Source organism: Sorex fumeus, unplaced genomic scaffold (genome assembly GCF_029834395.1).
Source record: "Sorex fumeus unplaced genomic scaffold, SorFum_2.1 ptg000264l, whole genome shotgun sequence".
Lineage (NCBI taxonomy): Eukaryota > Metazoa > Chordata > Mammalia > Eulipotyphla > Soricidae > Sorex > Sorex fumeus.
In genome coordinates this window covers 8,994,861-9,008,596 of record NW_026606321.1, presented here as the reverse complement: position 1 = coordinate 9,008,596, position 13,736 = coordinate 8,994,861, and the positions used below count along the sequence as shown (strand labels likewise).

General features: G+C 55.0%; 1 protein-coding gene across 1 annotated transcript in view; it reads left to right on the top strand.

Moving 5' to 3' along the window:
• The window catches only part of ADAMTS16 (ADAM metallopeptidase with thrombospondin type 1 motif 16), a 57,030-nt gene that overhangs the window by 30,912 nt on the left and 12,382 nt on the right, over positions 1 to 13,736 (top strand). The window contains exons 7-13 of the mRNA XM_056109076.1: positions 1,965 to 2,124; positions 2,804 to 2,909; positions 3,763 to 3,900; positions 4,983 to 5,136; positions 8,841 to 8,936; positions 11,598 to 11,746; positions 12,226 to 12,398. Coding sequence (XP_055965051.1) covers positions 1,965 to 2,124; positions 2,804 to 2,909; positions 3,763 to 3,900; positions 4,983 to 5,136; positions 8,841 to 8,936; positions 11,598 to 11,746; positions 12,226 to 12,398 — 976 coding nt within the window. The remainder of the gene's footprint in view (positions 1 to 1,964; positions 2,125 to 2,803; positions 2,910 to 3,762; positions 3,901 to 4,982; positions 5,137 to 8,840; positions 8,937 to 11,597; positions 11,747 to 12,225; positions 12,399 to 13,736) is intronic.

Genomic DNA, 13,736 nt, shown 5'->3' with positions numbered 1-13,736 from the left:
CCCCCCACCCCCATCCCCCCATCCCCCCTCTGCCTCTGTGGCAGGGCAATCCCCTGTGTTCTCGAGAGAGAGAGTTTTAACACTTGGTCTCTGCTGCAGTCCAGTTATTTTAATCATCTCTGGACATTGTCTGTGTGCTGGTCATAAGGAGTATCTGGAACTGCGTATGAGAACATGAATCGGAAGAAATTCCTTACGGGGGGATCAGGGCAGGACCATGAGGTGCACGAGGACAGTGCCTGAGATTTGGTTCATGAAACCTCATTTCCCTTTCTCGGCCCCTCATAGGCTGGTTATACTCCCCTTCAGGGCGTACGGCCTCAGTTTCCCTTCGCTGAGACTGAAGCAGGCCACGCCCACTCCCCTAGCTGCAAACAAGCCCCCTAGATGCAGCATACCCCTCCGTGAGACGGGTGCCCACCCAGGGCCCAGGAGGACCGGGAGCATCTAGGGCCCAGCTAGTAGGAGCGGCTTCTTGAGCTCCCCAGTCTGCAATGCCCAGCGCCCGTGCTGGAGTTGGGTGGGTGAGATCAGTTCCACCCTCTCTGGTGTCTTGCCAGAGTGTGCCGTGATCCCTGGGAGCTACTGCCCCATAACACATAAGGTCCAAGCCCGCTGCAGGCAGCCCATGTGGGGGCATTTGCGGCCGCGCGACATCTTATTATGACATCTTATTATCTCATTCCTACTTTGGACAAACTTGCAGGCTACCGAATGTAGCCTGCCCACACGGCAGAGTCTGGCAAACTCCCCATGGCGTACCCAATATGCCAAATACCAGTAACAATGATGGGTCTCATTCTCCTAAAGAGCCTTGAATATAATCTCAGGGCTAGGATGAAAGAGACGTTACTGGGGCCTGCTCGAGGCAATCGACGAATAACAGGATGATTTGTGATTTGTGATTGTGTGATTAAAAAAAAAATTTCAGACTCCGCGCCAGGCTGTTTTCACCCAGGGCGCCCCAGGGTGAGTGGGGTGGGTGAGAGCCCTTCCCGCCCAAAGGGACCCAGCCCTGGCAGCCGAACTCCACTACCCAACTGCCACCATGCTCCAGGCCACTATCCGGAATGCGCGACATACTTCCTACCCATTTTTCATAATTACCACACCATATTTGATGGAGTTCAGATAGTAGGCAACAGATCATAGAGAGAAATACATATATAAATATATATTTATATGTATATATAATTATATATATATATTCCTCTCAGAGAGCCCAGCAAGCTACCAAGAGTATCCCACCTGCACAAGCAGAGACTGTCAAGCTCCCTGTGGCATATTCGATATGCCAAAACCAGTAACGACAACAGATCTCATTCCCCTGACCCTGAACGAGCCTCCAATCGTTGGGAAAAGATGAGTGAGGAGAAGCTGCTAAAATCTCAGGGCTGGGAGGAATAGAGACCTTACCGGTGCCCGCCCGCTCGAGTCAATCGACGAACAATGGGATGACAGTGATACAGTGATACAGTGATTACAAAAAAAAAGTCGAAAACAATTTGGCATAGATCAAGGCAAATGATTCCAATTCACGGTGGGGCCAAGAGGTGACACACGGGTCCTGGGCACCCCCAGTTGTGTCTCAGCACTGCTGCCATCACCGGCCCAGCTGCATGGCATCCCTGGCCCTGAGTGGAACTGCCTGCCTGGCGGATCGAGCTTAGCTGGTGGAGTCCCCCACGCCTGTAGAGCACATTGGGCAGTGCCCAGCCCCCCCAAACACTGTCACTAACGGACAGATGTCATCTTCTCGGCCACTGAGCACACTGCCAGGGCCAGCTGGGAATGTGCCAAGGGCAGAGACAGACAAACAGAGAGACAGGGGCCCCGTGCCCACCTGACAGCTCCTGGGCTGCTCAGACCCATGGGGTGCATGGCGCCATGCAGGGACAGGTGACTGCGGAGGGCGTGTGGCTGCGGAGGGCGTGTGGCCCAGCCTCCCTCTCTGCCTCCCTCAGCCGGGGCTGGTCATCAGCCACCACGCAGACCACACTCTGAGCAGCTTCTGTCAGTGGCAGGCGAGCCTGCAGGGACAAGACGGCCGCCGGCACGACCACGCCATCCTGCTCACGGGCCTGGACATCTGCTCCTGGAAGAATGGCCCCTGCGACACGCTGGGTGAGAGCGGGGGTCCCCGGCCCTCCCCGGGCCTGCCGAAGTGACCGCCGGGAGCTCGGGCCTTCAAGAGAGGACACCCGTCCTCCTTGGACCTGTGTAATCACCACCTGTCCTCCCGAAGGCTGGGGCAGGGGGCCGCAGGCTCTGTGCCCCTCCAGCTCCGACACTTCCCAGTGCGAGCTTCAGCAGCCCTGCGTGGCCCTGGGCACACCGGGGTCAGGCCGTTGTCCAGCAGCCTGCATGGTGGTCCTAGAGGCCTGTGGGGGTGGGGAGGACTGGGTGGACCCCAGGAGCTTGGGGTGGGGTGGCGTCTGCAGGCTGGTCGGGGCTCGGGACTCAGCACCCAGCCAGACCCTTAGTGCTGCTTCCTGCGCTGTCCCCGGGCTGGGGTCCCTGTGTCAACCCCGAATGAAGGCAAGGACCCACTTCACGCAGGGCGGAGCAGGCCAGGAGCCTGCTTGGACTCTGTGCCCACAACGCTTCATGCTGCCTGCCTCTGTGCCCGCACGGCGCCATGCTCCCTGGCTGTGCCCACACCATGCTGTGCTCCCGGCAGTGCCCACACAGCTCTGTGTTCCCGGCTGTGCCTACACGGCTCTGTGTTCCCAGCTGTGCCCGCACGGCACTGCACTCCCTGGCTCCTGTGCCCACACTGTGCTGTGTCCGGCTGTGCCCGCAGGCTTCGCGCCCATCAGTGGGATGTGCAGTAAGTACCGCAGCTGCACCGTGAATGAGGACTCCGGCCTCGGACTGGCTCTCACGGTGGCGCACGAGTCTGGACACAAGTGAGTGTCTCCAGGAGGGGGGTCTGCCCTCCTGGGGTGCCGGGCGGGGTGGGGGTGGGCACTGCAGGGCCCAGCCATGACCTGCTCACAAGACCGTGCTTGTCCTCCCCCGCCCACATGGGCACAGACGGTCAGTGGACGTCACGCTGCTGTCCCGTGTGTCCTCCTATGCGAAGCCCACAGAGCGAGGGTGGGCAGCGAGGGCGCTCCCCGCTGCTGGGTGTCTTCTGTGGCCTCTTGGCTCCCCAGGCATCTCAGAATGCAGCTGAGCAGAGGCTAGAGCTGGTGCAGGATGCGAGACCCGGTCAGCGGTGCCTTGGGTAGACCCAGGCTCGCCAGCACAGGGGCCCTGTTTCGTGTCTGTGGGGTCCCAGGCGCCCCCTCTGGTCTGAGGAGCAGGGGTGGCACGGCGCCTGGGTGTGTCTGACCCCACCCTGAGAGGGCCTCTCTCTCCCTCTCTCTCTCACTTTCTCTCCCTCTCTCACTTTTTCTCCCTTCCTCTCCTTCTCTCCCTCCCTCTCTCACTTTCTCTCTCCCTCTCTCTTTCTCTCCCTTCCTCTCTCTCCCTCCCTCTCACTTTCTCTCTCCCTCTCTCTCTCTTTCTCTCCCTCCCTCTCTCTCCTCCCTCTCTCCCTCCCTCTTTCTTCCTCTCTCTTTCCTTCTCTCCCTCCCTCTCTCTCCCTCTCTCTCCCTCCCTCTGTCCTTCTCTTCCCCCCTCTCTCCCTCTCTCTCCCTCTCTCTCCCTTTCTCTCCCTCTCTCTCACTCTCTCTCACTTTCTCTCTCCCTCTCCCTCTCTCTCCCTCCCTCTCTCTCCCTCTCCCTCACTTTCTCTATCCCCCCCCCTTCTCTCAGCTTCGGCATGGTCCACGATGGGGAGGGCAACGTGTGCAGGAAGTCCGAGGGCAGCATCATGTCCCCCACCCTGGCTGGCCGCAACGGGGTCTTCTCCTGGTCACCCTGCAGCCGCCGGGACCTGCACCGGTTCCTGAGGTAGGACCCAGGTTGCAGCTGCGAGCGGAATTGAGGCATTTGCTCAGTCTAACACCAGCCAGGGCAGGTGGACCACAGCCTCCCCCGTGCTCTGGGCCCTCACCTGGAGGACAGCTGTGTGGGGTGGGCCAGAGGCCCAGTGCTCCATGGGCTGCTGCTCCCGAGTCCAGCTAGACCAACTCAGGTCAGGAGGTCTGATAGGTCGCAGACACGGGGGATGCACAGAAGCCTCTCACGCCCGTCCGCCCTTCCTTCCTTCCTTCCTTCCTTCCTTCCTTCCTTCCTTCCTTCCTTCCTTCCTTCCTGCCTCCCTGCCTCCCTGCCTCCCTGCCTCCCTCCTCCCTCCCTTCCTTCCTTCCTTCCTCCCTCCTTCCCCCTCCCTCCCTTCCTTCCTTCCTCCCTCCCTCCCCCTCCCTCCCTCCCTCCCTCCCTTCCTCCCTCCCTCCCTCCTTCCTTCCTTCCTTCCTTCCTTCCTTCCTTCCTTCCTTCCTTTGTTCCTCCCTTTCTTCCTCCCTTTCTCCCTCCCTCCTTCCCTTCCTTCCTCCATTCCTCCCTTCCTCCCTCCCTCCCTCCCTCCCTTCCTTCCTTCCTCCCTCCCTTCCTTCCTTCCTTCCTCCCTCCCTCCCTCCTTCCCACCCTCCCTTCCTTCCTTCCTTCCTCCCTTCCTTCCTTCCTCCCTCCCTCCTTCCCTCCCTCCCTTCCTCCCTTCCTCTCTTCCTCCCTCCCTCCCTTCCTCCCTCCCTTCCTCCCTTTCTTCCCACTTTTCTTCCTCCTTTCCTTCCTCCCTTCCTCCCTCCCTTCCTTTCTTCCTTCTTTCCTTCCTTCCTCCCTCCCTCCCTCCCTCCGTCCTTCCCTCCCTCCCTTCCTCCCTTCCTCCCTTCCTCCCTTCCTTCCTCCCTTCCTCCCTTTCTCCCTTCCTTCCTTCCTCCCCTCCCTCCCTCCATCCCTCCTTCCCTTTTTTCCTTCCTTCCCTCCTCACCTTCCCTCTTTCTATTCTCCCCTCCTTCTTCCCTCCTTTCTCCCCTCTCTCTCTCCTTTCCCTCCTTCTCTCCTTCCCTTCTTCTCTTTCCTCCCCATTCCAGCTCAGCCCAGGCCCTGTGTCTCACCGACCAGCCACAGCCTGTGAAGGAGTACAAGTACCCGGAGAAGTTGCCGGGTGAGCTGTACGATGCCGACACACAGTGCAAGTGGCAGTTCGGGGAGAAGGCCAAAGTCTGCCTGCCGGGTTTCAAAAAGGCAAGTGTGAGCGAGGCCGCACCTACCCCAACAGTGGTGTCTCTGCCATGTCAGGTGCCCACGTAATGGAAGCGACTTATTGAGGCAGCTCTTCCCATGGGGCTGAGGGGTTGTGAGCGCTTCCTCTCAGAACTGTATGTTAGAGAGAGAGAGAGAGAGCTGAGGGATGTGGTGAGTGAGTGAGCTGAGACACCCTGAGGGATGCAGTGAATGAGTGAGCTGAGGTGCCCTGAGGGATGCAGTGAATGAGTGAGCTGAGACACCCTGAGGTATGCAGGGGGTGAGAGTGAGCTGAGGCACCCTGAGGGCTGTGGTGAGTGAGAGCTGAGGTGCCCTGAGGGCCGGAGTGAGTGAGAGCTGAGGTGCGGCTTTTTCTCCTGTGGTAAGAAGTAGACACTGACCCCATCTCCCTCTGCTGGAAATTCCTGGGGGCCAGTAGCCGGCCTAGGGCTGCTGAGTGCTGAAGTTCACAGAGGCACAGAGGAATCCGAGTTCCACAGGGACAGTTGCAGGGCCCAGGTGTCCACCCATCACAAAGGCTGGAGGGGCTCTCCTGCGGAGAGGAAATGGAGTTAGGGCCTTGCTCTGGCTGACCAAGGAAAAGACCCACCAACTATTTCTGAGGTTCCTTGTGTTCTAGTTTCTCATAAAATCAAGAGGGAAAATGTGTAAAATCCATCTTCCAGGAGCTAAGAGCTAGTGCCGTGTGAACACTGTGGTTCTCCTGCCTTGGTCAACCTAGGCTCCACCCCAGCACCCGGTGGTCCCTGAGCCCTGCCAGGAGTCCTGAGCATGGAGCCGGGAGCATGCCCTGAGCACTGCCAGGTAGAACCACCCATTTCTGAGGCCCCAGGAATACCCCTCCCACGGCTGATGGCCTCTCCTCTAGCTGTGTGTCAGCTCTGGCCTCACCAGCATTGGGGACAGGCCAGAGCCTCCCATAGCCCCACACTGGTCCCTTCCCTAGGCAGGACCTGTGCCCTCGGCTCCAGGAGAGTGTGTCAAGTGGGACGTGTCCTCCTTCAAGGCACCATCTAGCTCATCCCTGCCTCCTCTTATTGCTCCCCTGGGGCTGGGCTGTGTCCTCCATGGTGCCTGCAGGAGGCTGAGGGCACTGCTCTGACTGTCGGCAGCGTGAAGCGTTCATGCCCACCAGGCGGGAGGACCTTTGATTGGAACAAGAGCCACTTGACATTCATGACTTCACTTGCAGGCGTCCAGCAGAGGTGAACAGGCCCAGGGGGCTGATGAGGAGCGATCCAATGTCCCAGAACACACAGTGTCACGGGCCTTACAGGGCCCCAGGCCAGATAGTCCTAGAGTCCTATCCAAGGGCACAGGAGGATGGCCCACAGGCTGGTTATTATGGGGGGGGGGGGACTCGTCACAGGGGTGCATGCATTCACGAGGGACCTGTAGAATGCTGGCAGGGTCTGGACCCGTGTGGCCATCACTGTCCCACTCATCATGGCATTTTCCTTAATATTGGGAGTCCCCTGCCCTACCCTCTTCTCTATTTTCACTTTAGGCACTGTGATTTACAGATCTGTTATCACATTGTGTTATTGTATAATTTTGTGCATAAAACACTCCAGCCCACACTCTCACCCGAGTGTCTGCTCCCCGCTAGCCCTGCCTCGGGGTCCACCCCACCCCTCCCCTGCACTCTGCTCCCTACTGAGAACCAGTCCTCAGGCTCTGTGTCCTGTGGCATTCGTTATCCCCCTGCCATGTTTATCCCCTTACCTCCCACATACCTAGCACAGCGGTAGGGCGTTTGCCTTGCACACAGCCAACATGGCCAACCCGAGTTCGATTCCTCCGCCCCTCTCGGAGAGCCCGGCAAGCTACCGAGAGTATCTCGCCCGCATGGCAGAGCCTGGCAAGCTCCCCGTGACGTATTCGATATGCCAGACACAGTAACAACAAAGTCTCCAATGGAGACGTTACTGGGCCCGCTCGAGCAAATCGATGATCAATGGGAGGGCCTTTACCTTTTACCTTTACCTTTACCTCCCACATACATGAGAAACCATCCTGTGTCTGTCCCTCTCCTCTGGAATAACTTGACTCTGCACAATGCTCTCCAGATCCATCCGTGAAACAGCACAGGGAAAGGTGACGTCACCTTTCCTTACAGTGAGTGTATTCCATCCTGCACTTGCGCCATGGTTTCTTTACCTGGTCACCTGTTTCTGGATGCTTGCGTTGTTCCCAGTCTTGGGCTCCTGTGAAGGGCCACAATGGGCACAGGTGTGTCCCCTCCTGTCCTCTCCCTTCCCTGGCCATCGTGGAGCTCTCTGTCCCCACGAAATGCCCTCCCTCGTTCTGCGGCTTTCAAGAGTCATATCCTGGGTAGAGCTGCTCACCACCTATGTGCCATGAGCTGTTTGTTTCCTTGGGGACCCTTTTGCTCTCTCGGACCCTGGTCTAGGAGGCTCGGATGAGAGAGGACAAGCAGAGGGGTCAGCAGGTGCCCACACGGACACCAGCCGTGAGTGCCACATGTGTGTATGAGCACGACCCTCTTCAGGTGCTTCATGCACAGACAGCTGTTTCCTGAAAATAATGCAGCTCTTATTCAAAACCTCAGGAATCATGCAGGCTGTTCAGGACAGAGTTTCATGATGTGCACTTAAAGCTGAAACCAACATCCAAGAAGGTCCCATCACTCAGCTTCTTTGGGCTCAGGCTGTGAAGTACATTATAGCGTGCCCTGGACCCTGTTAGAGTTGACCCCGACCCACCTCAGGTGAACAAGTTCCTCTTCACTTCTTCTGTGGCTCCTCTCTGGGTCTGTGAGGAAAAGCCTTTCTCCTCTGGTGGGCTCACCATGCTCTCTGGCCTTTCCTACTCAGAGCACCTCTTCCTGTGGGCACCATAAAGTGATTCAATGCAATGTTTCTCCTCAGAGACCATCATTGACAGGGCAGGGCTGAGTCATGGTTTCTGTGAAACTTCCTGTCCAGCAATATACCTGCGTATTCAGTTTCACTGACAAAGGATTGAGGATCATGCATGGATAGATGGACAGATGGATGGATGGATGGACGGATGGATGGATGGATGGATGGATGACTAGGACCATATATGGTTGGGGAGATATAAGCATGCATGTATAGATGTGTCAGTATATGAATGGGTTGGGTGGATAGGTGTGTGTGTGGATATATTAGTGGGTGAATGGGTGAGCATATGTATGGACAGATGCTGGTGGTATAAATACAAAGATGGTTTGGAGTGGGAGTGTGTGTGTGTGTGTGTGTGTGTGTGTGTGTGTGTGTACGGACAGATGGGCACATGAACATGGACACAAACCATGAATTTTCAGAATTATCTTTAATTGAAAAATGAAGATTCAGGCTAGAACAGGTTATAAAGGAAAGGTAAGACTAGCTTATTCAATGTGAAGTTTCGCTATTGGCCTTTTTAACGTTACATCGGTTTTGTAACATTTACACTGAGCAAACTCTACTCTTCCATTTAGCAAAATGTAATCTTGTTGGGTTTATGATGAACAAATCATGAGTATGTATACAAAGCAAGCTGGTGGCAAAGCCAGAGTTGGGGCTCCCGGGGGCTCTCCCCACGCCATGGGTGGGGGCCTTGATTCCAGCAGGCGTCTATCTGCTCCCCGTCTCAGGGGTGTTTACCATAGATGACGGGGACTGACAGCCTGAGTACTGTTTCTTATTCTCCCTTAGGATATCTGTAAGGCCTTGTGGTGCCATCGGATTGGAAGGAAATGTGAGACCAAGTTCATGCCAGCCGCAGAGGGCACCAGCTGTGGGCATGAGATGGTAAGAGGCTGCTCAGTGTGGCCAGACTCCTGGCTCCTTCATCCTCCTTCTGGCCGCTGAAACTTCTCTTTGTATTGGGGCCTCACCTGGCAGTGCTCAGGGATGACGCTTGGCCCTGCACTCAGGGACCACTCCTGGTGGTGCTCTCAGGGACCATATGTGGTGTCAGGGGTCGAACCCAGTCAGCTGCATGCAACACCATCTCAGCACTATCTGTCCTGTCCCATGAGCATTTTTTAATCATTTTTAATCATAATCTTTCATAAACAGGAGCACGTGCCCCCCCCCACCAGGCCCAGAGCTCGGTCCTTCACACTAGCACTCAGAGGCGAGCCCCTTTCTATCTGATGTTGTACATCTGTCTGATGTATGGAGCGGTAGCACAGCGGGTAGGGTGTTTGCCTTGCACGTGGCTGACCCAGGTTCGATTCCTCCTTCCCTCTCAGAGAGCCCAGCAAGCTATCGAGAGTACCCCGCCTGCACGGCAGAGCCTCGCAAGCTCCTCTTGGTGTATTCGATATGCCAAACACAGTAACAAGTCTCACAATGGAGACGTTACTGGTGCCCACTCGAGCAAATCGATGAACAATGGGAGGACAGTGCTACAGTACTACAGTTGTAACCGATGCATCAGCTGGAATCAGGGGACAGGCAACCAGTGGCTACTGAGTCTGTTTCCCAGTGGGGACGTGAAACCCTCAGTCACTCCTGAGACTCACTCAGAGGCTACCTCACACTCTTCTCTTAACCGAGCGATCACTGTCACTAACGCTGCTGGGGCAGAGACAGACACTCAAGGTGCTGGTGGTGAGCAAGTCGAGGACTGAAGTGATTGGCGGGTCCTCAGCAGTGCTCATGCCCCACCCAGTGGTGCTCCGGGATCACTCTTGGCAGTGCTCAGGACCATATCAGTCGGCCACATGCAGGGCAAGTGCCTTCCCTGCTGTGATGTCTCTCCCGTCTCACTTAGGCTTTTAGATACAGTTCCTCTCCTGAGCAGTTCAACCATGTGCCAGGGTCATTCCCGTGTCAGCCACAGTCATTTGTCAGCTGTTTGATCCACTGTATCAAGTAGGTTGATTAAGAATGGAAGCATCAGCGGTGCTGGCGCGGATGTGGCGAGAAAGGGACCCTCCTTCACTGCTGGTGGGAATGCCGACTGGTTCTGCCCTTTTGGAAAATAGTGTGGACGATTCTCAAAAAATTAGAAATTGAGCTCCCATTTGACCCAGCAATACTACTCCTGGGAACATATCCCAGAGAAGCAAAAAAGTGTAGTCAGTGTGACATCTGCACTTGTTTGTTCATTGCAGCACTCTTTACAATAGCCAGAAACTGGAAGAAACCTGAGTGCCTGAGAACAGATGACTGGTTAAAGAAACTTTGGTACATCTACACAATGGAGTACTATGTAGCTGTTAGAAAAGATGAAGTCATGAAATTTACATACAAGTGGTACTACATGGAAAGTATCATGCTAAGCGAAATGAGTCAGAAAGAGAGGGATAGGCATAGAAAGATTGCATTCATCTGGGGGATATAAAGTAACAAAATATGAGATTAATACCCAAGAATAGCTGAGATCAGCACCAGGGGGATTACTCCATAGCTTAGAGGCCAGCTGGGCATTCTAGGGGAAAGGGCAGCTCAGATAGAGAAGGGAGCACCAAATAAAGGGTGTTGGGAAGATCCTCCCAGGATGGGAGAAGCATGCTGAAAGTAGACTGACTATAGATCAAATGTGATTGCCACTCAATGCCTCTTTTGCAAACCACAACACCCAAAAGGAGAGAGAGAACAGAAGGGAATGCCCTGCCACAGAGGCAGGGTGGGATGGGGAAATGGGGGGTAGGAGGGATACTGGGACCCATGGTGGTGGAAAATGGGCACTGGTGGAGGGATGGGTGTTCGATCATTGTATAATTGAAACCCAAGCCCCAAAAATTGTAAATCTACAACTGTACCTCATGGTGTTTCACTAATAAAAATTTTTTAAAAAAAAAAAGAAAAACCAAATGACAAAAAAAAGAGAATGGAAGCATCACCTGGTACCCCACTTATGAGACAGCGTGTTCTGGCACGTGCAGCTGGTCCTGCTTCCTGGGGCTCAGGCCCCCACCCTGCAGCGTGAGAGTCACATGACTCCCCAGCCGGAGGACCAAGTGCTCAGCACCTCCCCTTTGGCCGTGGGGGAGGGGCAGTGGGGCCGGCCGCACAGACACTAGACGTGTCATTTCTCACCCTCCTGTGTGTGCTGTATGGGACAGGGCGGACAGGGCAGGTGATAAGGAAAGGCAGCAACTGCTCAGTGTATATTTGCACCACCTGCTGCTGCAGTCCTGGGATTGTGCGTGTGTGTGCGTGTACGTGTAAGCACGCATGTGCTTCTCTCTGTATCTGCGTGTGTGGGTACCTGTATGCCCAGGCATGTGTGTGTGATGCCTGTCTGTTCCCACCGTCACCCTAGGATGGCGCCTAGGGTTTCAGACTCTCCTTTCAGACTCTCAAAGTGGATTTTCTTAGAGTTTTGTGAGTAGGGCTTGCTCCCAGGCTCTCAGGCAGGCGCAGCCAGCGCTGCCCTGGCCAGACCCTGGGTGTGCGGCTGTTTGCCGAGAGCCTGGCTCTGTGCTGTAACTCCAGCTGTGTCATTTCCCTCCGCAGTGGTGCCGTGGGGGGCAGTGTGTGAAGCATGGGGATGAAGGCCCCCAGGCTACCCACGGCCATTGGTCCGACTGGTCTCCCTGGTCCCCCTGCTCCAGGACCTGTGGAGGAGGGGTGTCTCACAGAGACCGCCTCTGCTCGAACCCCAGGTAGGTACCCCTCAACCTGCCCCGGGCCCCTGCTGCATCCCGATCTTCTCTGGGACTGTAGGATACCCCACCCAGCCTATCCCATAGTGGTGGCTGCGACCACCTGCCCTGTGCGACAGGCAGCCCCTACAGCATCATCAGTGTGTGGGTTTCTGTGGCTTTCCGGTGGCTTGTAGGGATTCCTCAGGGAAGGAGGAGAGGGCAGGCTGGAGACTAAGAACTGCCATGGGGGAAACAAGGACAAGTTCCCCACGGGTGCCAGGCTCCTGCCAATGTGTGGTGTGCACCCAGCCCCGCCTGCTGGGAGCCTGGGGGTGGGTGCCATCAGCCCGGGGTGGGCAGAAGGGCCTTTCCACTCCTGCATCTGATTCAGAGGCAGCCAGGTCACAGCTGCCTCATCACACGTGGGGCCTGGGGAGTGGGCAGGCCCCCACAGGTCCTCCCAGGGGCCTCAAACTCACACCCACCCCTTGTTGCAGACCATCACCCAGAGGGAAGTTCTGTGAGGGTGCGTCCCGGGTCCTGGTGCTCTGCAACCGTCAGCCGTGTCCCCCAGGTAGTGCTGACTTCCGGGCCCTGCAGTGTGCAGAGCACGACAGGAAGCAGTTCCGAGGGCGGCACTACAAGTGGAAGCCATACACGCAGGTGCCAGGTGAGTCTGCCAGCATGACCCCCTGGGTGCCTGGCTGAGCCGGGTGTCAGCTGACCAGATGCTGCCTGGGAAGCCACTGTCCAAAGCAGACCCCTGGGGGACTCTGGTTCTCATCACCTCCATGGTGGAATTCTCCCTGGACACAGCTGGCCGTGGGGTCAGTCTGGACCATCGAGATGGACACATCAACAAAGAAGGGACAAACATGCCCCATCAATCTCGCATTGGAAGTCACCCATTGATCACAAATTGTCATTACAAACTCTCAACCATCAGCTGAAGACTTAATATTACCCAAGAGTAAAAGAAACATCTTGGTGTCTCCTGGAAAGTTGGGTGACTTTCTAGTGAGCTCTATTCAGAAAGTTCTGGGCAGGACTATAAACCCAGGAACTGGCTTCTCCCCTAGGAAGGCTCGACTCTCCAGAGAAATGTGGATGATTCTTGGGAGTGTCATAACTGGATCTTGGTACTTCAAAAATGGCATAATTTGAAGATAAATTTGAAGACACTCAAACGTCTTACTCTGTGAGGCTGAGACTATTGTCTGAGCAGTGCTTGAGAAGTAATGTGTTGAGTAGCTAAGTTGGTCCAGTTTGACCTAAAACACATTTCATTGTCCCCCAAAATGGACTGTGTTCATGGGAGCATTCTGTGAAGTCAGTAAATTCTGGAAGGAAAATCACAAATTTCACACAAAGCATTTTTGAAGATGCTTTTACTCCTAAACTCAGTAAAATTATACCAAAGAGAAAGGGACAGGAGAAAGCCATTCATGTTGAAACCAGGGTCCAAACCGCAGGTTCTATTCCTGAGTCAGGTGGTCATTAGTGAATAAATGCATCCATTGCTGAAGCTCAGGCAAAGTTTGAGTCTTAGAATTGTGTTGTTGGTGTCGATCCCTCACAAGACAGAAAATAAGTGTGGGCAAGTGTGGTGCCAAAAAAAAATGCACTAAGGCAAATTTTTCATCATTGGAGATTTCCTGGGTCACCTTGCAAAGAACTAAAGGAAAGGAAGTTCCCACAGGAGTTTATTGAGTCCATAGATTTCTGGCAAGGATCATCTGGAAAATGAATACGATCTCTCAGTTCTTAGGTACATAAAGACACAAGTAGTCCCTGCCCCCAGCTCCATTTTTGACAATTCATAATATTTATAGAAAACTTTGACTATTTCACCTCAAACTAAAATCAGTTCCTCTATACGACTAGTTTTATCAAACATACGACTAGTTTTATCAAATATTCTTCTTATGATCAATTAAGATCATATCGAATGTAGCCTGCCCACAGGGCAGAGTCTGGCAAACTCCCCGTGGTGTACCAAATATGCCAG